The sequence below is a fragment of the Ambystoma mexicanum genome, chromosome 10 (genome assembly GCF_040938575.1).
Source record: "Ambystoma mexicanum isolate Mex_15411 chromosome 10, UKY_AmexF1_1, whole genome shotgun sequence".
In the NCBI taxonomy this organism is placed as follows: Eukaryota; Metazoa; Chordata; class Amphibia; order Caudata; family Ambystomatidae; genus Ambystoma; species Ambystoma mexicanum.
Window position 1 is genome coordinate 1,320,122,938 of NC_090932.1, and position 27,410 is coordinate 1,320,150,347.

Genomic DNA, 27,410 nt, shown 5'->3' on the forward strand with positions numbered 1-27,410 from the left:
TGTGCAAGTGCCCCTTTCTAGCTCCGATCCATACTTCTCTCTTAGCATACAGCAAATAACTAAATTGCCTTTAACTTTCTTTTGATTTTGATCTCTCTTGATCGGTTACAGCTACCACTGATCTTTCTATGTACCCTTCTTGTTGACACCATCTACAGTAGTTTGATCCCAATCAGAAGCATAAAAAGATAATGGCCCTCATTACCACTCAGGCGGTGGACCATGGTGCTATTAGCACCATGGTCCATGCCGGATTCCGCCATGGTGGATGGCGGAATTACCGCCCCATTCCAAGGTGAGTGGGGCGGTAATTCCCCATTCACCATTTGCCCTTCCCCATTCCCATTTTTGCCCCATAGGGCATAATGGGGATGGGGAAGGCGCTAATTACGGCACCGTAAATTACGGTGCCATAATTAGCACCAAGGTCGCTTAGCGCCTTGGACTTTAACGCCTGCAAAAAGCAGGCGTTAAAGTGTGAATCAGGCGTTAAGGGTTAACGGCGCCGACGGCGCTGTTAAACCCTTAACGCCTGACTTGTAATGAGGGCCAATATGTGTGTAAGTTGAAATATGTTTGATAAAGATTGTTGTTTCTACTGATGTAACCCGTGTTTTTCTTTTTTGTTTCTTTAGACTCGACAGAGCTTCCAAAACGTCTCAGCCTCGACAGTTCTTCATCGTTGGAATCGTTGGCGTCTGCCCAGTCTATGTCTAATACTTTGCCTTTGGGATATCAGAACCCTGCGCTTTCCCCAACATGTCATGACAGTCTTGCCTCCGATGCCATTTCAGTTTACAGCCTTAGCTCTATTACTTCATCAATGAGTTTTGCATCAAAGGCTGAGAGTTTTTCAGATGGTGCTGGCTACAGAGGACGTCAGGACTACGAAAGGCCTAAAACGATTTATCCAAATAGGCCCTCTGTTCCACGGAGCAGATCTTCGCCACAAACGAATGCCTCAGTCAATAAAGACGAACAGGAGGAATACGAAGGCTTTTCCATACTTAGCAATGAACCATTGTCAGCCTACCCTGAAAATATGAGTATGACATATTCTCCTGACCACACACAGCCTAAGTCTGGCATTTGTGGGGGAATAACACTGTCTGTAAATTCTAAAGGTAGTGTGAGTACCCCTAATTCTCCAGTTAAAATGACTCTAATTCCTAGTGCAAATTCACCTTTCCAAAAGGTTGGAAAGCTTCCAGGTTCTGACACTGGAGAATCAGACCAATCCAGCACAGAGACTGACAGCACCGTCAAATCACAAGAGGAAAACAACCCAAAGCTTGATCCTGAGGAGTTGGCTCAAAAGATTCTGGAAGAGACACAAAGTCATCTCATTGCTGTGGAGCGACTTCACAGAAGTGGCAGTCAAATTCTCAAAAGTAATGTTTCAGGTGACGGTGCTTCAACTCCAACTGGTGCTTCAGCATTCAGATCCTCAGAGTCCAGTGCCTTTAGTAGGCCCTTCCAGAAGAACATGCCATCACCAGTGACTGTTCGACCAAAGCCTCCAACAAGAAGTTCATCTCTACAGAAGATCAGTTCTGGATACAACAGCCCAGCAAGTTCTGAAGCATCGAATAAGGAGCTAACAGGGCAACACAGTGGCCAACCATCTCCAAGTTCAGATTCTCCCCATGTTAGATTGAAATATCGTAGTTCTCCATACAGTACTCATATTTCAGGATCACCTCAAAATATGTCTCCAAGTTCGGGCCATCAGTCTCCAGCAGGAAGCACCCCATCCCCAGCCCTGTCCTACTCTTCTACGGGTTCAGCACGGTCCAGCCCAGCAGACGCTCGAGATATTGACAAGATAAAAATGGCTGCCATTGATGAGAAAGTGCAGGCTATTCATAATCTGAAAATGTTCTGGGCAAATACACCGCCTCACTCTTCTGGTCCTATGAAGATATTACGTGGAGCACCTGGAACAATGACTACAAAGAGGGATGTTCTTAGCTTGCTTAATCTGTCTCCAAGGCACAGCAAAAAGGTGGACAGTGTGGACAAGCTTGAACTTAAGGAATTGCCCAACCAGCAACAGCCACAGGTGACCACTCTACAAAAGAACCCTACAAATGGGCGTAGATGCCCTGACAGTACCAATGTAGTTACTCCTAACAACTCAACGACACCCAGTAGCACTGCAGGAGCTGTACGACCCTTGAGGCTGCCATCAGGGAATGGATACAAGTTCCTTTCCCCTGGAAGATTTTTCCCCTCCTCGAAGTGTTGAAATGTCTTCTTTACCGGTGGAACCAACATGTGTAAATGTACATAATATGTGCTTCTGCCCACTTGCCTTGATCAGTTACCAAACCATCAAATATTAACTACAAGACCATTATCATTAAAGTGTTGAAAGGATAATTCCGTCATCACAGATGATCAAATTGAGAACGCTCAATGTGAAAATGAGGATTTTGCAAATGAACTTGCTAGTGTGAGATACATTTGTCAATATTTTGGTGCAGACTCTCTTTCTCGCTCTCACACACACTCACACGCATATGCGGATGCACATGAAAAACCACAGCGATGCAATGATTTCTGGATTCAATAATGCACAAAGAATCGTATATATTGGTTAAACTTTTTTATTTAAATTTTTATTTCATGTTGTTATTTTAAAAATATAGCTTTTATAAGATCAGAAATACTTGTATAGTTCCATATGCGGACACAGACCAGAGCAAATTAAGTCCTCTGTTTGTTCAACTATAAAAGAAAAATATCCTATTGTACTGCTCTCCTTATTTATTCAAGGTGGACCTTTTCCATTTTGTAAAGCACATCATATTATGAAGCAAACATTTTCATTCATAAACCAACATTTGTGTCACTTCTCCATTTGTTGTTGTTTCGGAATAAGTTAGGGCCCTTTTCCTGTCGACTTCGCTTTACTAGTTGCAAGAATAAGAAACATCCTCCATATTGTGTTGCCACATTAGCTGGTCATGGTCAGAATCATTCAGGTGTTGTTGTGCAGGATTTAAGTGTCAAAATATGTTTGGATTACAAGATTATTTCTAGAATCCAGCATTCTGCAAGGTTGTACTGTACGTTGTTATGACTACAGTGCTGATATAATTTGTAATTTACTTTTTTGGCAAATGTTTTAAAAATGCGCCTTTTTCAAAACTTGAATTGGTTTTCAATGGACTTTTGATAGCCCTTTTTTCTTTTTCTTTTTTTCTTCCATCTTATTCGTTTGGGTTGGGTGTTCTCCTTCTTCACTGTCCCCTCCTTTTTTCATTGTTTTCTTCTTATCCTCTAACCCTTTCTTTCTCATTCTCCCCCTGTCTCTCCCTTACCCTGTTTCCTTAAGCTCCACCTTAAATCTAACCCAACACTCTGCCCTGCCGTCTAAATGTTCTTTCCTTTAATTTCACTTACCCACCCATTCTACTATAACCTTTAGCCTAACACCCTCCCTTGCCCTTACATTTACATTTTCTACCCTGTTCTTTCCTTTTTCATTTCTCCATAAAATCAATCATCATAACAGAAATTCTTCAAAAAGGGTACATTTTGATTAATGATATTCTCTATTCATCGTCATAAAAAATTGAATACAAAAAGAACATGTTCTATAACTTTAATTCATATCTGATTATTTGTGCACATTTTTCCAGTAAATTTAGCGTCAAGCTAAATGAGGTCAAACGTCTTCATCATCCTCAAAGGCTTGATTTCTTGCATGAAGATAAGCAGATTTCACTATTTTTCACACCAATCTTATGAAGTTATTTCCAAAATGAGGTCATTTGCATAAATTAAAAATGGGTTACAACATAATTGAAATCAGAGCAATCAGTATGTTTGGCATAGCCAATTTCTTAACTAGTGTGAGCTAACATGATCTGCCAACCCCTGAATCGTAGACTTGCTTCTGTCGACACTGATGTTGCTGAATCCTTCTGCGTGGCTGGGGTCGTTCAAGAGATGCAATAAATAACATGTGGGGCAAGTCCTGCGGTCCGTAAATGTGCCTACCCGCTTTTAACTGTTGAGTCTTGTTTCTAGCATGATTATCATTTTTTTTGTGGTATCTACAGTAATTCGATGGTCGTCATGCTGCAGGATAAAACCCACGAGCTGAGACGGGCCGTTGTCCGTTTTCACTGAGCGTTGTTGTGACGCTCTGAAAATGAGTCAATGGATTGCACGATGCAGCACAGTTTTTCCACACCGCTGCTCTCTGTCTAGAGACCTTAGAGACATCATGTTCTATACAAGTCTACCAACAAAGTAATCAATCAGTCAGTATCACCTACTCTGGGTAAAGGACTTCACACTCCTGTGAAACTCTCATCGCAAACACACCAAGAGACAACTTCCAATGGGATTTGCTAGGGTTAGTGACTCGTGTGAAATTTTTGAAAGCCAATCAACACACCGTTTTATTTTTTTGAACTATGCCCGAAATGTGAGTTTATAATTGGAATCTCTTGGGCGGGCAGGAGCAACTCATACATATTCCCAAAGACCTTACGTGATGCTCTCCCACTGAATCATCGCAAGGACTGTTATCCACCTGAAAGATTGCTTTTTGTTTAAGACTCGTGTTTGGACTTCGAGACCCATGTAGGCCGTTCTAGGCACACCTCTGTGATTCAAAGACTCCTGTACCAAACAAACCCTCCTTGTATGCAGTGTAAGCCATGTTTGACCAACATGGACATTTTTGTAAAATAAATTCTGTGTTTCCAGGCAGCATTCAACTTTTTATATTATGAAATGTAACATGTAAAAAAGAATTTCATATTTTTATTGAAATTGCAATGGCATTTGGCCTACTTTCTTTGTGATGTAAGTGTCCATTAAAGCATGTGTTCTCTCTGCGTGCTGTGTCGTATATTAAGTTCATATTCTGATACATTAAGTTCATATTCTGAAAGCATATTTTTTAAAGACACATATCACCTGTATTAGCCCTAGGGTAGTCGATTCATGACAACATACATTTATTAAGGGACAACAAATAAAAATGTAGGTGTTGGTAAAAAATTCATATTTCATAATGCATCCTCGCCTCAGCAAGAGGTTTCTCGGGTGTAGTCCTCTGGAATTGTCAAACATCAGATAAAATGATAACAACAAAGTAGAGCCATACTAGTATTCAGATGTCCAACAATTGAAAATATGAATGTATGAATGCCCATGTATTTTGGAAGATTTCTTTTAAATGTTTTTGGTTGCTAAACTTGTCTTCAGGCTGAGGATATGGGTCTGTGTAGTCCAACTCATAGTAAAAAGAAAGAGCAGTGTCTTAATTAGAATTGAAGTGTAACATTCATTAAATGACAAATTGAAATGCCACTTATGCAATCCAAAATGTATTGAAGTTTTATATCCCGCCTTCTGCAAATCTTCGCCCTGTGAAAGCACCAAGAAGGTCAACGTGGCAGGTTGAGAGAAAGAGGTGGATAGGAGTTATAATGATGTGTAATGATAATGATGTGTTATTTATATAGCGCCTTAATCCAAAGCGCTTATAAAGGGAGGCATCTTTCACAGTTTGAAATTATGTTTATATTTATTTAAATTTACATATATACTTTTATATTTATTATATATATATTTATATATATACATATTGGAAAAGCAATGCTCTTTTGATCACAAAAGAACATACAATGGAGAAGAAATCAGATTTGACGGGAAGCAGGGAGCTTCTTACAATGGGGTGAGTTTGAGCGGCATTCTGACCAGGTTGTGAAGGGGAGTAAATGGAGGTCTGATATGAAATACGGGAAATGGTAAATTACTGCAACCGGACATCATTTCCCATATTTAATTAACAGTTTGAAGGCTATGCATTTCATCCCACCAGCACATTATCGGCATAATTATGCGATTCAGACCAGTTATATACTCTTGACCAGTTGTGTTCTCCTAATTTCAGCCGCAGTTGTTAACTGTAGGCAGAAGGTGTATGTACTTGTTTTTTACCAAATGGTCGTTATGCCACTATTCCAGAAAGACCTATAGTGGTCGGAGGCAGCGTCCAGCACTGTTACGTTTTTTCATCATACGCATCATCTTTTTATGTTGCCTACACTTTTCTCCAAAGAAAGAAGATGAAACATGGAGGCAGATTTATCAAAGGATTGTGCACCTTCCTCTTCATCAGACCTATTTCTACAGGGATCTGTGTCTTCTGCCAGCTTCCAGGGCTCTTCTTATCTTCTTTCTGCCACTCCTTTTTCTCACAGGTGACTGGGGTGCTGTGTCCAGTCTGGCAATGAGGATTTCAGGTAACTCTCCTAGTCCCTGGCACCAATATGCCTTCCCCAGTTCCCCATCAGCAGCATTGCCCCTCCGAGCCCGACTAGGCTTACACTACCCCTGGTGATTTCATATTCATGGGAATCCATATTATTCCTAGTCATGATGATAGAAACCTGTGATTTTATCAATGACACACATGCTAGCACTATGCAAAGAACATTTACATCCCTGAACATATTATCTCCTCTACCAAGCATGCCTCTTGCAGTCCCATAAAGCACTAGGAATGGCATTAAAGGTCCTCTTTTGATGACGCTTCGCTATATGCCCCCAGACTGTAGTTTTGGCAAGAACACTAAAAAAGCTAAACAGCAAATGTCCACCGACAAAGAAGTGATCATTCGTTTGGGTGATGCTTCCGTGCCATTAATGGAAACACAATGTTTTGTCGTTATGGCTAGACATTATTGGAATGTTAATGTATGGCACAGAGGTATCCTATCATGCATGCATTCAAGCATCATTTGATCAATTTGCAGCCCTCAGGATGTTTTCCAGAAGAGCATTGAATCACAGTATTCATGACCATAGCTCCCCAAGTGGAATGAACCGTACTTGCATGGATATCGGTACCTACCTGCGAAATTACCCCTGTTGCCCTTCTTGCAGAAGTGAGAGAGGAAGCTGAGAAGGATGCCTTACAGAAATGAATAGTGGTGAGGAAGACGTCCTCGTGTTTGTGATGTAAAGTTGATATTGTCAGGGACAACATACAACACATAATTTTGTTAAATCAGGAAAGGTGGGTACTTCATTCCCATGCCTCTCATTTTTGCTCAACAGGAAATGCGGAGGGAAACCCCTGAAAACGAAAAACCACACCAAGTCAAGAGCTGTGATATCTGAGACCTGTCTCAAAGCAACCAGGTACATCAGCATGACTACTGTGGCCAAAAGCCCCTGAAGGAACAGACCTATCTTTTTGGGCGATTCCTAAAGCCAAGAAAAGAGAAATTGTACAGCCCACATGCATATATATTGAAGGCAAGCGTCCCCAACCAGCACGATCCTCCCCGCAATGAGAGACAATGAAGGACTCTCCCAGGATGGGAATAAGGCCAAGACAAAGTGCGGGTGAGCGTAAATGGGAGTTTATCAATCAGAATAGGGCATGCAAAGAACTCTGCAAACTCCGAGAGCGCTCTGTCTGACAATAGCAAAGACAGGCGTATATATTTACAAAAAACGTCATCAGAACCTACATACTATAGGGGGCACAAGTTCAATGGGATTGGGTGGTGACGACTAGCTATAGGTGCTGCTACGATGTGGTTGGCCTTGGCTGGAGGACGTCACTGGTCAGCCTCGTGGGTTGGGCTGGGCCTGGCAGGTCTGCTGGGTTCATCCGGGCGGTGTCGTTGTGCCACTGTGGCCAGTGTCAGAGATGAAGGTCTTTTCCTGGCTTATTTGCCCTAGGCCATGCACACCGCAGTCATTCAGTTATTACAATATTATCTTTGTTAGTAAATCTTTCAATAGGTTATTCTACAGGTAAATGCAACACAGGAGGAATGCACCTTGAGAGGGGTTTGATGCGATTCAGCAGTACATGGTTACCAGTGTCCTGTTGACCGGGTACCATAGGTCGGTGGGCTAGGTCTCAGGGCATGGGACAGGCTGTACATGTCTTTCTATCTTGTTAGATGTCATTATGAATGTGCTGCTGTATGTTGCCATAGTATTGGGTGTCCTAATTTTACAGGGGCCATAAACCTAAGGTGATCCGGTGGGTTGTGGGGTTTAAGAGAGGGCGCCTTTGGATTTGTGTATTCAGGCGGAGGTTTACTACTGGGCTGTAAATAATGCAGGTGCCAGGCCGTGGCCTTGGGTGCTGCAGAGGGGACTACAAATCTTTGAAGCGGCTCCAGCCTAGTTGGGGGAGGTGGAGCAGCGCGACGCGGGCCTCTGCTCTCTCGTCTGGCAGGCTCCACTGGGAGGAAGGGGGAATGGCCTTGCATATACTCACAAAGGCATCTTCCTCGTGTGTTGCCGATTTGAGGTGAAAGCATCATAAACATTCACATAACATATAATACTAATTGAGTAATTTCAAAGCTCACATCTTAACATTGCTAATGCCTCTCGAATATAGCCAGTCCGAGCACATTATTTGTACACTATGTTTTAACAACTACAACATTGTGTTATATGCATATATATTTGCAGTAAGTGAGGTAGTAGTGAGGTTGGTGGAGCACATAGAAAATGACTTGCCACCGTACATGACGGTAGTGGCACATAAGGGGCTTGGACTTACACACATGGAGGGTGCATTCTCGCGTGTCCTTCACATGAGCCCTCAGTATGGTTGCATTTGTCTTTCTTTGCACTCTAGCAGCATTAGTTCGGTTATGGCGTGGGACCGTGGGGTGTAAGAACAAATAACCCCCCGGGACGCTTTTATTATTTGCACACAACTGCAGGGGTGTGGGTGCTTCATTGCTAATGCCATGTGAACATGTATTCTGCCATATCTGTACGTTTTACAAATTTTCTAATCAAGGGGGTTTCTGGAGAAAATGCGCGCATTGCAAGTAGTTTTGGCATTAGTATTTGGGAACTTTTGCTTTTATCCGAGGGCCATTTTACAGTTCTCTTTTTCACCCAGGCTTCACTGGCCGGGTCATGCTGGGAGCAGTGATACACTGCGGAAGGTGAAATGTTACAGTGTTGGTATCTTACACTAGCTCATGTCCGTCTTGTTCGTGGGAACGGGCTCACAGCGGACCTGCCAGGGAGCTGCGGCCACAGGGATAATTGAAACTCTCCAAAGGTGGGGGCCGTGCTACAGTGCGCAGAGCTCACACCATCTTTATTAGACAAAATGGTTTCCGAGGCCTAGCTAAATTCAATACGTTTGGGCAATGTCTTCAGCAGGTAAGCCATCCACCACCTGGGCCCTGGTGGTAAGGAGGGGACGCCCGATTAGCCATGGCCCTCACCTGGGGAAGGGATGTAGGCAAGGGGGGTCTTTTCGACCAATCCTCCCCTACATTCCCCCCTTTCGTTACTTAAGTAACAAATTCTTTAAATCTTCCAATCTCCTGCACTCCTCTTCGTCAATTATTGCGTCATCCCATGCAGGTGTGCCTTTTATGGGCATCCACACTCTGCACACCCCCCTTAAGCTCTCACCTCTCCTAGCATACACATCTGGGGTACATGTCAGGTATATACATCCACTCTCTCCTTCCAAGTCTACCCATACCTCCTCGTACCATTCTGGTATGCGAGGCTCTCTAATGGTAGTATGCCACAGTTTGTCTACTATATCCTTGTCGTGATACCTAGGTACTAGCTGATATCTTGGTGTGTCATCTGTTCCTGTTTGTACCTGCACTTCCTGCATAGTTTGTATTGTACCACGGGTGTTGCCCATTGTCACCATCATCATTGCACCATTCGGTACTGCGTTAGCACAACATCGAAGACCCACCTGGCACAGGCAAAAAATAAAGAGGAGGAACACCACAGCCGGCATCAAAAATTTCACAGTCATTCCTAGCCATGATGGAACCCAGGAGAAGATATTGTCGAACCACGTGCTTTCTTATGCTCCACCTTCCATTTTCATTCTTTCTCCCAGGTTATGTACTGCTTCGATCACATGGGACAGGGAGCCGTTGTCTGCGTCTTCAGAAGGTACAAAAGTGCAGCAGGCACTTCCGATTTTTCGGAAAACACCTCCATCCATCGCTGTCAACAGGTCCAAGACATACCTGTTTTGCATGGTCATCAGCCGTAATGCTCTTAGTTCCACTTTTATTACGTTGAACCCCTCTTCCGTGTCATTTGCCAGCTGGATCAGCTCCCAACGTGTTATCTGGAGCCATTTTGCATTTGCTCTTGCCTGGATACTTGGGATGAGTGAGGCAATGAATGTTTCTGCCGAGCTGAATAATCGGTATCTGTCTGGGATCTGTGCCAGCAACTCTGACGATGCTTTTGATATGTAGTTTGATGCTCGTCTGTTTCGGGACAGCACCTCTTCCTTGCTCCCGGAAGACAGGACATAGATTTGTGACTCTGCAGTGGGCTGGGCTGCGCTCTGTTGGGTGTTTTCTCGCGTCCTTTTGCTCCCATCAATGTGGCTTTCTGGTATTACCATTAGTGCTGAGTGCAGAGTGGCCATTGCGCAGCTGCCACTCCATGATTGTGGGAGGTGCAGGTATGCCTTATTGCCACATACCCAATAAGTGTCCATCAGGGCCGCTGTCCCTTTTCGTAAGTCTGGGATGGTGAGGGTCTTGTTACAGTTCTGGTTTGTCCACATGGAGGCTTTCCCCTCTCCTTTAAAACATAGTTCATAGTCTATTTCTTTCTGCAGCTTGAAGGGTTTTTCAATGGCTGTTACCCAAGTTAGTTTTGAAATGTGTTCCCTCCATACTGGTGTGCACGTTTCTTCTATCCATTGCAATTTCTCTGGTTCCACACCCCTCAGAGCTTCAGCCTTACACATTACTTCTTCGTCCTTCCACTTGTTGTCTGAAAAAAGTGTCCCTTGTATTATAAAAAATGGTTCTTCCAGACATACCACTCCTACTGTCTTTGGATAGCAAGTTTTCTCGTTCTGCACCATTCTAAAAGTAACTTCATGTGCCTGGAAGGTGTTCTTAATTCTGCACAACGTGAGATGAAGGAGACATTGGGCATCTACAATAGGCAACTCTTTGGGTAACAATACTTTGGGCGTGCCTGAAGCATGGGGAATGAGGGAGCAGACATAACAGCTTTCATTTGTTGTTTGTTTAGCTGTTGCACTCATGTCCGCATACCATTTATTTGTCTGGTGGGGGTGTCGCGGGTCTTCCATTTTATCTAGTCCTAACCCATAATACTCATCATACTTTCTCCTTCCCGTCTTCCTTTTTCGTCTATTATTTTTGTTCCTAATGTACTTTCCAGCTTCATGGGCGATGGACAAAGTGGGCCCCTCTTTCTCCTTTCCGCCCCCCCTTTACCCAATCATCATATAATATTTCATGTGTTGCTGTCATTCTTTCATTTTCTTCCTTTCTGTTATCTGGCAATGTGTTTTTGGCTACGGGGGCAGGCTGACTGGTGGGGGTGTTATACAACCAGGATATGGCGGAGGGGTTTCGGTCATTTAAACTGCGGGCATTGTAATTAGATATTTTCGGCAGAGACGCTGTGTTATTTTGCATTTCACCCTGTAGCCCTTCATTTTTTGAGATGACAGCATTGGATGGTGTGGTATAATAATCCCATACAAGTTTAGTTCCGTCCCATACCAAAAAATCACCTTCTTTAGTATTTACACTTGTAGTTGCATTGGTCACAGTAGTGCTGTTAATCCCTCCCCCCTCGTTCATCTCGATAGAGATGAACGCTATGAACCAATATGTAACCACGCCAAACATGATTGTAAAAAACAATGAAATGCACACAGATAATCCACACTCATACGAATATCTGCATCTCTCAGTTAACAACTCTCTATATCTAATAAATCTATCCGTTGCAGGCTGCCCGTTAGATGTCATGGTAGCTCCTGTTTGAGATATAAAAGTGCATTAAGTGCATGAATGTAAACATTTTGTTGGCACTACCAATGCCAGTATATATTGAAAGGGAATGGAAGCGGGTAGGGCTGTAGGGTTGGGGATGCACAGACAAGGGAGTAGACACTGCATAATTTTATCACATCCTTAATTACAAATAAGTTCACAAAAGAAATTATTATTTTTTTTTTCTTTTTAAAATACCCTTAAATGCAAGGATACTTGTCAGCCACTTTCTCATTCAGGTGCATCTCTGCCACACACACAAGTTCATATTCAGACATCCTTTTCATTTGCATTATTTGCTGTTGTCTGTGCCTCCTCATCCACCTCTTCCTGCACATTATTATATGCCCTTCGTACATCTGTCAAATGTATCCAATACTTCAGGCCCTTCACTTTTACAGCTGTGGGCGTGGAAAACACTACTTCGTATGGGCCATGGAACCGTGGTGCGTTCCACCGGCGCACAAAACTCCTGACATAAATGAATTCACCCGGCATCAGCTGTAGCTGTGTTTCAGGCTCCGTAACAGACCCTGTTGTGTTTCCCTCCTCTCTCGTGAAAGGTGGAGAGAGCTGCTTTGATATTGCGCGCGCTGCCCTTGTTAATTTTTTCAAATAGTCTGTGAACTCGTCTCCCAATATCGCAGCGCTTCTGTGTGCATCTGAGTGTTCGCGCAGTGGTGAGTGTGCTGTGTGCCTTCGTCTCCCAGTCACTATTTCGTGCGGGGACAAATGGTGGTCCTTGCTTGGCTGATTTCTCAGCTCAAACAGCGCAAGGGGTAAACAGTAAATCCAGTTCTTTTTTAATGAAAAGCATAGTTTCGATAACCTTCCTTTTAACAGGCCGTTCATCTTCTACACTACGCCATTACTTTGAGGATGATAAATCGAGCACAATTTATGCTTTATTCCCAACAGTGTTGTTACTTCCTTGAAGAGCTCATTTACAAAGTGAGTGCCGTTGTCTGAGGGAATCACGTCACAAATTCCCCAGCGCGGAAATACTTCCCTCACTAGGAACTTCGCAGCGCTTTTAGCATCAGGTCGTGCACATGGGCCTGCTTCTACCCACCTTGAAAATGGGCATACAACCACAATCCTGTAACGTGCCCCATTACACCTTTCTCCCATGTCCGCGTAGTCGATATGTAGTTCTCTGAATGGCCCAATTGGTTTTGGAATTGTTCCCCTGAGCGTACGTAATGTCATTCCTGAACTGTATATCTGGCATGTTGTGCACTCCAGTGTCAATCTAGATAAGTGCTCCTGAAGACAGGGCACGAACCACTCTTCCTGTATTTCTGCTGCAATGTGCTGTTTCGTATTGTGTGCTGGGAAGTGTAGTTGTTGAAACGCTATTTCTAATAACTTTACTGGCATTACCACTTTTCCTGAGTTATTTTGTCGCCAGAGTAAGTCTGTTGCCGATTGGCTGCACTCTCGTTTTGCCCACAACAATTTTTCATCTGCACTTGCTCCTTCCTGTAACTCTAGTATTTGTGATATAGGCATCATATTGTATCCTTCTGGAAGATCCTCATGTGTCTTGTGCTGCAGCATGTACTCACCTGCTTCATATTTCTGAAAGTATGAAGCTTCCTTGGCAGCAGCATCCGCTGCCGCATTTCCAAAAGACACAACGTCTGTGTTGGATGTATGTGCTTGGCACTTCACTATGGCTACCGCTGTGGGATCTTGTAGGGCCTCAATTAACTCCTTCAGCAATTCTGCATGCTGCACTGGAGTTCCATCTGCTCGTCGAAACCCCCTCCGCCCCCATCTCGCCAGACCTCCATGTACTGTTGTCGTCATGTAAGCTGAATCTGTGTAGATTGTCACTGCACAACCTTTAGCTGCATGTAGTGCTTCTATGAGGGCAATCAGTTCTGCTGCTTGTGCTGAGTAATGTGATGGAAGGCGGTACTGCACTAGTGTCTCATACTCACCGTCTTCTAACCTCACCACTGCCATACCCACATGTTTTTCTCCTGTGTCCACGTCAATTGATGCTGACCCGTCAACAAAGTACACTTCCCCTTCGCTCAGAGCATTCTCGCACACCACTGTGTCCTCCCCTCTTTCTCCCGTGTAAGTTGCACAATCGTGTTCCTGCATGTCCACTAGTGTGCACGCTTCTGTAATGAATGTTGCTGGATTCACTGTCCTGCATCGCACCACATGGATGTTGGCGCTGGACAATATTATTTTGTAGGCGGTTGCCCGCTGTGTTGTTAGTGTACTCTTTGACCTTTCCAGTATTGCAAATAATGAGTGTTGCACGAACACTGTCACAAGGCATCCCATCACTATTGTGGCACTTATTCTCAATTGCGAACGCGGCTGCAGCGAGCGATTGCTCGCACGCGAAATGTCCTTGCATCACAGCATCCAAAGTGCCACTATAGTAAGCCAATGGTTTGTGTCCTAGGGACGTCGTTTGTGTCAGTACAGCTGTCATGAGTGTCCCCTTGCAGTGTGAGAACAGGTAAAATTCGCGCCCATAATCAGGATTTGCGAGCACTGGAGCGCTTGAAATCAACTCTTTTAATGATTTGAAGGAGGCGCTCATTTCTTCTGACCATTCTATTTTCTTGTTCTCCTGTTGGGCCTCCTTGAGCACTTGCAGTAAGGGTCTCGTATACGCTGCATAATCTAATATCCATGCTCGGCAATAGTTGCACATTCCCAAGAATTTCTGCATCTCCTTCACTGTTGTGGGTTCTCGTACTGATCTTATTGCTTCTACCCTGTCGGGTATTATTCTTTTTCCATCTTTTGATATTAGCTGTCCCAAGTATAGAACTTCTGGCAGACAATATTGTAGCTTTTCCTTGTCTACTTTGTATCCCTTATTGGCCAACAGGGTCAGGAGTGTTATTGAATCTTTTCGGCATGTTTCTTCATCCTGTGCACAGACGAGTAAATCGTCTACGTACTGAATGATTGTGCTCTCAACTGATAAGTTTCCTAAGTCTTCATGTAGTATGCGGTTGAATATGCTTGTGCTCTCACAGTATCCCTGTGGTAATCTACAATGTCCATATCTCCTTCCCCCTAGTGTAAAAGCTGTCAGATCTCTGCTCTCTTCAGCTAAGGGAATGGAGAAGAATGCGTTTTTCAAATCAACCACTGTGAAATGTGATGCTGTTTTTGGGATGCTGCATAATATTGATGCAGGGTTCGGGACCAAAGGGAACTCTTTCTGTATTACATCATTTAGGGGGCGTAAATCCTGGATCATCCTCCAAGACCCTCCCTTTGCTTTTTTAATTGGGTAAATGCATGTGTTACATGGGGAGTTTGAAGGCACTATTATCCCTTGTGCTAGTAGTGCATTTATTGTCTCTTTTATCCCTTCTTCTGCTTCGCGCGACAATGAATATTGTTTCACTCGGGGTAGAATTGCTCCTTGTTTGAGCTTTATTATCACTGGCTGTACTCCATGCAACAACCCTACGTCATGGGGGCCTGTTGTCCATAAATTATTTGGTACTAGCCTCATGTCATCATCAAAGAATGACGGTGGTGCTCCCACCACTGCCATCAGTTGGACAGGAATCTCTCTGGCCTGAATCAAAATGTCACAGGGCATTGCTATTTCCATTACTATTTCACCATCCCCCTCTGAATCTGAAAAGAGATCCTCATCAGTTAAGTCTCGCAGGGCAATGTTGGCATTGGTACACAGTACTGTACGCCATTCACATCCTTCTATGTCCATTCCTATCACAGAGATCCTTTTTGCTGATACCTGTACAGCGTGCAAGTCTAATGATACCACTGATCCTGGTGCTATGTCAGGGTGCACTATTGGGCGGAAGAGGAACTCCGCCGGTATTCTCCAATCCATACTTTTCAGCTCAGGAACTATGAGGGCCAGTGTCTTTAGCCCTTCAATAAACATTCTCTCGTCCACTGGCAAACCACGTATTTCTGGTGCAGTTGTGTGAGCCTGTACTACCAGCATCACACGTAATGGGCATATTCCTGGTGTTGAACACACTATACCTCTCTCAGTGAATGATATTGTCATATTGAGTTTGCTAAGAAGATCCCTCCCTAGTAAATTTATTGGTGAGTGTTCATAATACAGTAAGGGTGTTTTCACAGTTTTGCCCCCTACTGTCACATCCAATGCTTCTGTGTAAGGAACTTCAATTACAGCCCCAGAGAACCCCTGCGTCTCTAACTTCCGGTTAGATAACGGGAACCGGCCCTCCCTAATACATGATTTCTCCGCTCCCGAATCCACCATGAATATGAACTGCTTGTCTCCTATCTGCGCCCCTACCAATGGTTCCTCTGCTGCATCGTAGGTGGTAGATAGAACTGGACACGCAAGTGTTCTCTGTGGGCTGTCCTATGCGGGGTGTCTCATTGCCCCCCCTTGGTTGAATACACTCCCTGAAACCACTGACACGCCATTATAGGGGGCTGGTGCGGGGGCTCCGTTTGCTGTTGTCGCAAAAGGGTTGCCTGGCGTGTAGTGCATAGTGTCATTGTTTTGTGGGTGATTCTGTGTTCTGTATTGATGCCCCTGTTGTTGCCCATTGTACCCCTGGCCTGTGTTTCTTTGTTGTTGTCCCATTGGGAGACCATATGGGCTCCCCGGATGGGGATGGCCATAATGTTCTGCCTCTGGAAATCCGTTGTTGGGTCTGCTTCTGCACTCCCTAGAGTAATGTCCCCACCTCCCGCAGTTCCAACAACTCCCTTGCGCTCCTCTGGGACCCTGCCATCCATTTCCTCCCATTTCCCCGTACCCCGGTCCACCTCCTCTCCGGCCCCTGTACCCACCTCGGCCCCCTCGAGGGGCCCACTCTTGCCACTGCGGACCTCCGCCCTGCTCCTGTTCGTTCCACTGCCGCTGTCCTGCTCCTGCCCAATTAGTTGCCATCCTTCCTTGTATTGCTACCAGCCCCTCCTCCTCCTCATCTCCCTCCCTGCTGTGTGGGAGCGTGGCTACTGCTGCTGCGAACTTCACCAACTTTGTCTGCCCTAGTTTCGCTTCGTCTGCCAATCGTTTCTGCGCCACCTCCTTCTCCCTTTCTTTTATTCTCTTACAGTGGTGCACTATTATGCTCTGAATTTCAGGCCATCCCTTCGCCTCAATACATGCTATCTTGTCGAGCGCCTTTTGCACCTCTTTTGGGAGCCCTCTTTTTATAATGAAGTAAAATAACGATGTCGACTGATACCAGGGCGTGCCCGTTTCTGCTCTCCACATCTCTTGGACCCGAGAAATATAATCCATAGCATCTTCCCCGTCATTCATTGTACACTGCACTACTGACTGTAAGTCTGGGGTATCTGGAAACGTTTCCCGCAAAGCATCCCACACCCTTGCGCGCACTGTGTTAAAGGAGGCCCCATCATGGCGATCGCAGTCTAATGTTACTCCTGGGAAACCAGCCTTGACCCATACTCTGTCGGCCTGATCCCCTACTGCTGATACTAGCAAGCTCTTCACATCCCCTATTGCTAGGGGTACCCTGGCTGTGTGTTTCTCAAAGGCGTATATCCACTTGCTCGCCCCTCCAGATAACGGGGGCAATAACTTTAGTAAGTTGGCCTTATCCATCTGAGCCCAGGGTATGTAATTCGGCCTCCCTCCTCCCCTATGTATCAGCGGGAGCTGTAACTTTCCCTTCGTCGTCGCATCTGTACTCCCCTTCATTCCTGATTTTCCTAGTGATGCCATTTTCCCCACTCGGTTCCTTAATCGCCCTGTCCACTCCTCATCCAGTGTCTTCCCCCTCCCATTGCCATACTTAACCTTTCGCTTTCTTCCAAATCATCCTTTATATCACATAGTAGCTCCTCCCTGTCCCCTATAGGCCTCTCTTCATTGTCAGTACATCCCTCCCTTTCCTCTAGTTCAATTATTCGGATGGGTTCTTCCTGTATTCTGAACAGTATCTCGCCTTTTTTCCACCCATCTTCAAATGTTCTACTCTCGCTCTGCGGTCTAGACGTATGCTCTGACCTGGCTGCATTAAGTGCAGTCCGTTCGCATATACTTTTTATCCTCGAGAGCTCATCTTTGGCTATAGAGAGCCTTGATTCTAGATCGTCTGTTAGTTTTTCTATGTCCACCCTTGGTGTGCTCACCTGGGCTCGCTCCCTATTACTCTCGTATGGAGGGGGTGCTGTTGGCCTTTGCCTTGTAGTAGTTGTCAGTGGAGGCACATAAGTAGGGTCACTGTACCCCTCTGCGGGCACTGGCTTGTTTAGTATTGGGTACAACCTTGTTACCTCTATTGGTGGCTCTTCGTCTGGCAATGCTTTATCATCTTTTTGTATCATTAGTGGATTGTCAGTGGTAGATGGTAGATCAGGATTTAATTCTCTTGCCTTAGGCGGCGGTATCTCTTCAAATAGCCTCCAGAGATCTAATATTTCTCTCCTATTATGCAACTGCTTCCCCTTGTATTTTAAACAAATACATGGGGCTACCATATCTAGGACACTCTTGTCAAATGAACCCCCTTCGGGCCATATTTGGGGTAACCCCTCTCCCTTCAACTCTGTGATCCATTGGTCATGATATTTCCTAATCTGTTCCGCGTACCCAGGTAGGTTCTTACAAATATGTGATAAGGGTGTTTCTGCCCCCATACATTGTGCCCACCTGGTATTTATGTATCTCTATGTATCTCGATATCTCAATATAAACTTGTCACCATGTAAGTTTGCGTAGTTTATGTCTTGCTGAATCGTGGGGGACCTTCGTGTTCCTCCCTCCTCCTGCAGACCAGGAGATTGGCTGCGCACAGCCTCTATTCTATTCTCTTTGGGGGGCACGTACAAGAGCAAACCATCAGTAATCTCAACAATGTTAACCCAAAAATCAGAAAGGTACACGCTCACTTCACCTTATTACTCTTGTCTTTATAAAGCTTTGTCTGGCCACACTTACCATGACCCCTCAATGTCTATACATTCATGACCATTTTTACACAACCATTACACCAAATTATCTCCTGACACATACGATGTGCACACACCCCTCTGTAACACTCTATTCACAGTTCAATTTGCCCTCCCTTTCCTCCCTGGCCGGCTGTCCCTGTCTGTCTTATTCAGATATATGTATATATATATATATATATATATATATATATATGTTTGATCTTCAATTTTAGAGTAAAACTCTATGGGCCTCATTACACGGTAGGCGGTAGGGACATACCGTTACCGGTAAGGGATTACCGGTATCGGTAAATCCCCTCCCCAATCACGAACCGGACATACCGCTATTAGCGGCACCGCTAAGTACGGTGGCACTATTAGCGGCAAGTCCATGAGCGCGCGCCCCCTCAGACCGGAAATAGCGGCATAGCGCTAATATCACGGCATCACGAGCCATGCGTACATGGCAATACCGGCATGTAGTAGACCCAAAGAACCCTTACCGGCAAGGCGCTAATACCGGCATCGCGAACCACACGTTAAAAGAGCACAGCAGAGTTCCCACCTGCCACAGGTGGACAAAATCAGCACAGGTGGAGGCAATGGAGACTGGCAGCACAAAAAGAGCACACCACACCCCTCCCCACACCCATTCCCACACCAAGATGGATGCAATACTAGCAGCATTACATGGGCTAGAGGACATGATTGCAGTGCAGCAGCTACAAGAACAGGCAGCACAGAGGAGACGCAGGAGGAGGAGGAGGAGGAGGAGGGCAAGACAGGTGCAGCAAGCACCACCAGTGCACCTAGTGATACCACAGAGGCAGCCACCAATTCCCAGGATCAGAGCCAGAACCAGTCAACCTAACCCCTGAGCAGATACACACCCTGTACTGTCTGGACTGGGATACCATCACCACCATAGTAGACATGATATACAACGACATTGTGAGTCTCATTGACATCCGTACTGCCATCCCCCCTCTACTGAAGGTAGTAACAGTGCTCCACTTCTTGGCCACAGGCACCTACCAGCATACGGTAGGTCAGATGCATGGCATATCACAACCAGTATTCTCACGCACACTGAACCAGGTGCTCGATGCCCTCCTGAAGCACACAAGTCAACACATATACATGCCACGGACTGCCCAGGAGATCTCCAACACCAAAGTTGGCTTCCATTCACTGGCAGGCATCCCAAGTTCAATTGGGGTCATCGACTGTACCCATGTAGAACTGGTGGTCCCACATGCCAATGAGGCAGTGTACCGTAACAGAGAGCTATACCACTCCATCAACGTCCAAATGGTATGTGACTCCAACAAGATCATCACACATTGCTGTGCCCGATATCCCGGTTCAACCCATGATGCAATGGTCCTGCGGAACTCGACAATACCACGATACATGGAGCGACATGCTGGACAACGTTCGTGGCTACTTGGTGAGTAGCAGGCCGACCACATGTCAGTGTGATGTGGATTGTGAGTGGGGGGGGAGATGCATACTCCAACTGGGCGTGAATGGGGGGGGGAGATGCATACTCCAACTGGGCGTGAACTGGTGTCATGAGAAGAATGGACATACATATTTGCATCACTGTACAGTGAGGCAGCCCACAATGGACCAGAGACAAAACCACATGCTGGAAGTGAGTGCCACGACAAACATATCAATCCATTACGCCAAACAGGCCATTCCAAACAACATGCACACCGCACAACACACCATTCCCCCCATTACACAAATCAGCAACATGCATATCAAAATCACAACTGAAATGTACGCTGAACAACATCAGAAATGGTCCGCGCACATGAGTGCATACAAATGGATCCCCTGTAGCCATTGTGGTGAGGCACACCCGTACCCCACCACTGAATTGCCATCAAACAGCATGGGGACATCAACTAAGGAATGGCAGTGTACTAGCAGTGTGGCACTAACGTTGCCAGGGCCAGGAAACACAAATCACTTAAACTCAGGCGGGACATGGAAATCCCTGCCGTATGCATGCATGGTGCATGTCCACTTGCAAGGACCACCTCACCTTCCCACATTGCAGTTACCCTGATTGCCATGCGTGCTTGGATCTGTGGATGTCGTTGAATATGCAATGTTTGTTTGTGTAATATGTGCACGCTCCACATTATGTAGACACTTACACATACCCATTGTTGCACCCATGCAGGTGATGCAGGTTATCCCCTGAAGAGGTGGCTCCTTACCCCTGTGCGGAACCCACAGAACAGGCACGAAGAGGACTACAATCATGCACACACCCGTACCCGCGTGGTGATCGAGCAGACATTCGGCCTATTGAAGGAACGCTTCCGGTGCCTCAGCAGGTCAGGCGGGGCACTCCTGTACGGGCATGAGAAGGTGGCCAAGATCACCATGGCATGTGTCATGCTTCACAATATGTGTATCAGACGGAATGTGCCAATGCCCCCTGACATAGAACTGCGACCACCGTCTGAGGATGATGACGGGGATGAGGATGGAGGAGAGGGGGCTGCAGGTCATGCAGGTGGCGATGCCCATGAGGGACGTGCTGTGCGGCAGCACCTGATAGACCATTGTTTCTGATGCACATGGATTAGGAGGGTGCAATTGGTGTTCAGCTCAGGGCACGGGGTGTATGGAGGACATAAACACAGTGCACCCTTCAACAATAAAGCACACATACACAATGATCAATGTCCAGTCATGTGATTATCCATGCCATCACGTGTGTATTGAGCATTATGTCATTCAAACGTGCATGTACCCTCCACCCCAACAACCCTCCCCCCCTCCCCCCACAACTCCACCAAACACCCTCACCCCCCTCCCCCCACAACTCCCCCAAACACCCTCATCCCCTCCCCCCACAACTCCACCAAACACCCTCACCCCCCTCCCCCCACAACTCCCCCAAACACCCTCACCCCCCTCCCCCCACAACTCCCCCAAACACCCTCATCCCCCTCCCCCCACAACTCCACCAAACACCCTCACCCCCCTCCCCCCACAACTCCCCCAAACACCCTCACCCCCCTCTCCCCACAACTCCCCCAAACACCCTCCCCCTCCTCCCCCCACAACTCCACCGAACATGGTGTGCACATCAGTGCTGCATTAGTTCCCATGTGTCAACAGGGACAGGCTGGCCCTACTTCCCTCCTCCACTACCACCATTGGGGGGTTGTGAGTCTGACTGCCACAAGGACCGGCTGGACCTGCGCAGGATGGTTGTCTGGTCGGAGCTAGTAGACGAGGGGGTGGCTGGTTGATCTGCTCCCTGTGAGTGACGCATGCTCTCCATCGCCTCAGCAATGCGCGTTAGGACCTGCCTCACAGCGGCCATCTCGTCACATAGGCACGTCGTGTTGCTGTCCATGGCAGCTTTCATGTCCCTTGACAACACCCGGATCTCCTCCCTGGTCGAGGCAGCCTCGCTCACTTGCCGGGCAACCAGGGCATTGAGCTCCTCCTGGCGCTGGCGTATCAGGCTCATGGTGTCGTCTGCGGCCCTGCCCCTGTTACTCCTCGGCGCAGCTTGCTGCATGTGGCCGACATCAGGTGAGCCCGGCACGGGACTGAATGACCCATCCATTGAATCTCCGGCATGCACCTCATGGATGCTGCCATTGGATGTGTTGCATGGGCTGTGGAGTGGGGACAGCTGGGTGCTGGGTGTACGCTGCCCTTCCGGTGTCAGACATGGGTCGTCCACATCACTCATAGGTGCCGTGGCTGCTGCTTCCCCGACGGAGCTAATGGCTGCGGACAGCGTGCCTTCTGGCACTGGCTCCTGAGTGGTGGGGGTGCTGCCACAATGTCGGATGGCATTTCGACCCTTGGTGTGGTCGTTGCGTGTGTGGCTTTTGAACGCTGGGCCACTCCAGATATCCCTGTGCCCCTCGATGTACTGGGCCTGGTGCCTGCATCCTTTCCCTTGGCCTGCTTTTTGGGTGGTGGGGCCTGCGTTGCAGAGTCCAGCTCCTCACTGTCAGAATGTGACCCTGTGGGGGAGCAAGACAGGGATAGCATCAGTGATGAGTCAACGTGCATCATGCATATGTTGTTGTTGCTGCAGTTCATTGGATTTGGACATCTAGTTTGGGGCTGCAGGTCGTTGGCCAGATGGGTGGGTCATCCGGACATGTGTCAGGGTGACACGTGTGTGAGGTGCTGCATGCATGTGGTTGTGTGGGGATGTGCACGGCATATATGCAGGGTTGTGTACATGTGTGTGTGATGACCCCATCCATTAGCTAATTCCCATTTCACATTTGGGGGAGGGACTCATGCTTAGCATTGCTGTGTTTTGCGTGGTCACTCACCTCCGTCTGACGTTGTTGCCACACCACACTCCATTCGGCCCACTCCCTCGATGGATTCTATGCCAATGGTGCTGGCACATGTCTCCTCCCACTCCTGCATCTTCATCGGGGATCCACCTCCGCCTCCTGTGCCCATGGCCAGATTCCTGTTGGCCGATAAAATGCTGCGTACACGGAGGCGCAGATCATCCCACCGCTTGTGCACTTCCTTTACGGTGCGGGGGGTGGAGCCCACCGCACTGACTTTCTGCGCCACCTCAGCCCAGATTTCCTTTTTTCTCAGGAGTGCAGGGCGCCGCATGTCGCTAGCGAACACTACGTCTGCATTTGCAGCCAGGGTGTCTGCCAGCATTTTCAATTCCTCGTTTGAGAAGCGTTCTTTGCGCTGGCGCGCATCGGCTTTCTTTAGGGCCTTGGGCATTGTTTGTTCTTGTGGGATGTGGTTTTGCCAGTCGTGGTGTTGCTGCAGGTCCTGAGTGCAGGGGATGGAAATGGATTGTGTTTTTAAAGATGGCCGCCGGGCTCTTTCCCGTTCCGGTGCGATGACGCTATTTCCGGTTCCGGTGTTTTACGGTGACCGCTAATAGCAGTGACCGCTAACAGCGGTGACCGCTAATAACGTGCAGCATGAGGGCGGAGGTGCTATCAGCACTTTGGTCGGAGCCGGAAAGGTGCTTTTGCGCCATGGCGGTAGGGTCATTTACCGGCATGGCCCTATGCGCGTGTCCGCTAACTCGTAATGGAACGCTATTAGCGGTCTCCTACGATGGCGAACACGCTAATAGCGCCATGACGGTAAATCACATTTTTTACCGCCTACCGTGTAATGAGGCCCTCTGTCTCTTACTTTATCTCTTCGGTTTTGTACTAACCCACTTTTTATTTTTTCCCGTAACCCTGAAGAAAAGAATAGAAAGAATAGCAGTCACTAATATATTCTCTGTGTCTCCCTTTGCCAGACACCTTTATCTTATTTTCCACTTCTTCATATATTCCCAGTACTAGTCATGATAGCACTATGCGGCGCCGCCTTCCACCCCCTCTCGGAGCTAGGTTTCCGTCACTTTTATCTCTTATTCACTTCATAATCCTAATGGCCATATGCAGAGAAAAAGCAAAGAAAGTTTAAGATGGTCCTTAGTAGACCTAACGTGCCCCCTTTTTACCCCACCTCGTTCCCTGTCCTAAATCTCCTCCTCTACTCCCTTTATGATCGCTCGCACTCAATACTCACGTGCCCGTCTTGAACCGAGAGTCTCCGAAACTGGGTCCGTCCAGGCAGTGCTGCCGTATGCTCAACAGTCAGCCCCGGCTCCGGCGAGCGGTACTCAAAGGGGATTTTTCAACCGGGATCCCGTACCCTCTCTCTGTTGAGTGCGCACTTCTGAGCGTACCGGTCGCCGTTGGCGGGTAGCCTCCCGGAGCCGGCGCACCATGCGTATCCCTTTTCGACCAGAGATTTTCGTGCCAAAGGGGACGGTAGGGATATGTTGGGAGAAAAATAATAATCACGCTTTCGGGGTCACCACTGAAGGCAAGCGTCCCCAACCAGCACGATCCTCCCCGCAATGAGAGACAATGAAGGACTCTCCCAGGATGGGAATAAGGCCAAGACAAAGTGCGGGTGAGCGTAAATGGGAGTTTATCAATCAGAATAGGGCATGCAAAGAACTCTGCAAACTCCGAGAGCGCTCTGTCTGACAATAGCAAAGACAGGCGTATATATTTACAAAAAACGTCATCAGAACCTACATACTATAGGGGGCACAAGTTCAATGGGATTGGGTGGCGACGACTAGCTATAGGTGCGGCTACGATGTGGTTGGCCTTGGCTGGAGGACGTCACTGGTCAGCCACGTGGGTTGGGCTGGGCCTGGCAGGTCTGCTGGGTTCAACCGGGCGGTGTCGTTGTGCCACTCTGGCCAGTGTCAGAGATGAATGTCTTTTCCTGGCTTATTTGGCCTAGGCCATGCACACCGCAGTCGTTCAGTTATTACAATATTATCTTCGTTAGTAAATCTTTCAATAGGTTATTCTACAGGTTAATGAAACACAGGAGGAATGCACCTTGAGAGGGGTTTGATGGCGATTCATCAGTACATGGTTACCAGTGTCCTGTTGACCGGGTACCATAGGTCGTGGGGCTAGATCTCAGGGCATGGGGCAGGCGGTACATGTCTTTCTATCTTGTTAGATGTCGTTATGAATGTGCTGCTGTATGTTGCCATAGTATTGGGAGTCCTAATTTTACGGGGACCATAAACCTAAGGTGATCCGGTGGGTTGTGGGGTTTAAGAGAGGGCGCCTTGGGATTTGTGTATTCAGGCGGAGGTTTACTACTGGGCTGTAAATAATGCAGGTGGCGGGCCGTGGCCTTGGGTGCTGCAGAGGGGACTACAAATCTTTGAAGCGGCTCCAGCCTAGTTGGGGGAGGTGGAGCAGCGCGACGCGGGCCTCTGCTCTCTCGTCTGGCAGGCTCCACTGGGAGGGAAGGGGAATGGCCTTGCATATACTCACAAAGGCATCTTCCTCGTGTGTTGCCGATTTGAGGTGAAAGCATCATAAACATTCACATAACATACAATACTAATTGAGTCATTTCAAAGCTCACATCTTAACATTGCTAATGCCTCTCGAATATAGCCAGTCCGAGCACATTATTTGTACACTATGTTTTAACAACTACAACATTGTGTTATATGCATATACATTTGCAGTAAGTGAGGTAGTAGTGAGGTTGGTGGAGCACATAGAAAATGACTTGCCACCGTACATGACAGTAGTGGCACATAAGGGGCTTGGACTTACACACATGAAGGGTGCATTCTCGCGTGTCCTTCACATGAGCCCTCAGTATGGTTGCATTTGTCTTTCTTTGCACTCTAGCAGCATTAGTTCGGTTATGGCGCGGGACCGTAGGGTGTAAGAACAAATAACCCCCCGGGACGCTTTTATTATTTGCACACAACTGCAGGGGTGTGGGTGCTTCATTGCTAATGCCATGTGAACATGTATTCTGCCATATCTGTACGTTCTACACATTTTCTAATCAAAGGGGTTTGTGGAGAAAATGCGTGCATTGCAAGTAGTTTTGGGATTAGTATTTGGGAACTTTTGCTTTTATCCGAGGGCCATTTTACAGTTCTCTTTTTCACCCAGGCTTCACTGGCCGGGTCATGCTGGGAGCAGTGATACACTGCGGAAGGTGAAATGTTACAGTGTTGGTATCTTACATTAGCTCATGTCCGTCTTGTTCGTGGGAACGGGCTCAGAGCGGATCTGCCAAGGAGCTGCGGCCACAGGGATAATTGAAACTCTCCAAAGGTGGGGGCCGTGCTACAGTGCGCAGAGCTCACACCATCTTTATTAGACAAAATGGTTTCCGAGGCCTAGCTAAATTCAATACGTTTGGGCAATGTCTTCAGCAGGTAAGCCATCCACCACCTGGGCCCTGGTGGTAAGGAGGGGACGCCCGATGAGCCATGGCCCTCACCTAGGGAAGGGATGTAGGCAAGGGGGGTCTTTTGGACCAATCCTCCCCTACATGTCCCCCCTTTCGTTACTTAAGTAACGAATTCTTTAAATCTTCCAATCTCCTGCACTCCTCTTTGTCAATTATTGCGTCATCCCATGCAGGTGTGCCTTTTATGGGCATCCACGCTCTGTACACCCCCCTTAAGCTCTCACCTCTCCTAGCATACTCATCTGGGGTACATGTCAGGTATATACATCCGCTCTCTCCTTCCAAGTCTACCCATACCTCCTCGTACCATTCTAGTATGCGAGGCTCTCTAATGGTAGCATGCCACAGTTTGTCTACTATATCCTTGTCGTGATACCTAGGTACTAGCTGATACCTTGGTGTGTCATCTGTTCCTGTTTGTACCTGCACTTCCTGCATAGTTTGTATTGTACCACGGGTGTTGCCCATTGTCACCATCATCATTGCACCATTGTAAAGTTGATATTGACAGGGACAACATACAACACATAACTTTGTTAAATCAGGAAAGGTGGGTACTTCATTCCCATGCCTCTCATTTTTGCTCAACAGGAAATGCGGAGGGAAACCCCTGAAAACGAAAAACTACACCGAGTCAAGAGCTGTGATATCTGAGACCCGTCTCAAAGCAACCAGGTACATCAGCATGACTACTGTGGCCAAAAGCCCCTGAAGGAACAAACCTATCTTTTTGGGCGATTCCTAAAGCCAAGAAAAGAGAAATTGTACAGCCCACATGCATATATACTTAACATGAAGGATGGGGCGCAAAAATGAATACCTGTATAAAGGATTCAGATCAACTGGTGTTCCCCTAATGGTAGACCC

The 27,410-nt window shown here is 46.9% G+C and overlaps 1 protein-coding gene across 3 annotated transcripts in view; it reads left to right on the top strand.

The window, feature by feature from the left end:
• TTC28 (tetratricopeptide repeat domain 28) overlaps positions 1 to 4,856 on the top strand; it is a 1,396,661-nt gene extending 1,391,805 nt beyond the window's left edge. For all 3 annotated transcript variants that reach the window (XM_069619361.1, XM_069619362.1, XM_069619363.1), the window contains one exon: positions 636 to 4,856. In XM_069619361.1, the coding sequence (XP_069475462.1) occupies positions 636 to 2,248 (1,613 nt within the window). In that variant the 3' untranslated portion in view covers positions 2,249 to 4,856. The remainder of the gene's footprint in view (positions 1 to 635) is intronic.
• Positions 4,857 to 27,410: the final 22,554 nt, after the last annotated feature.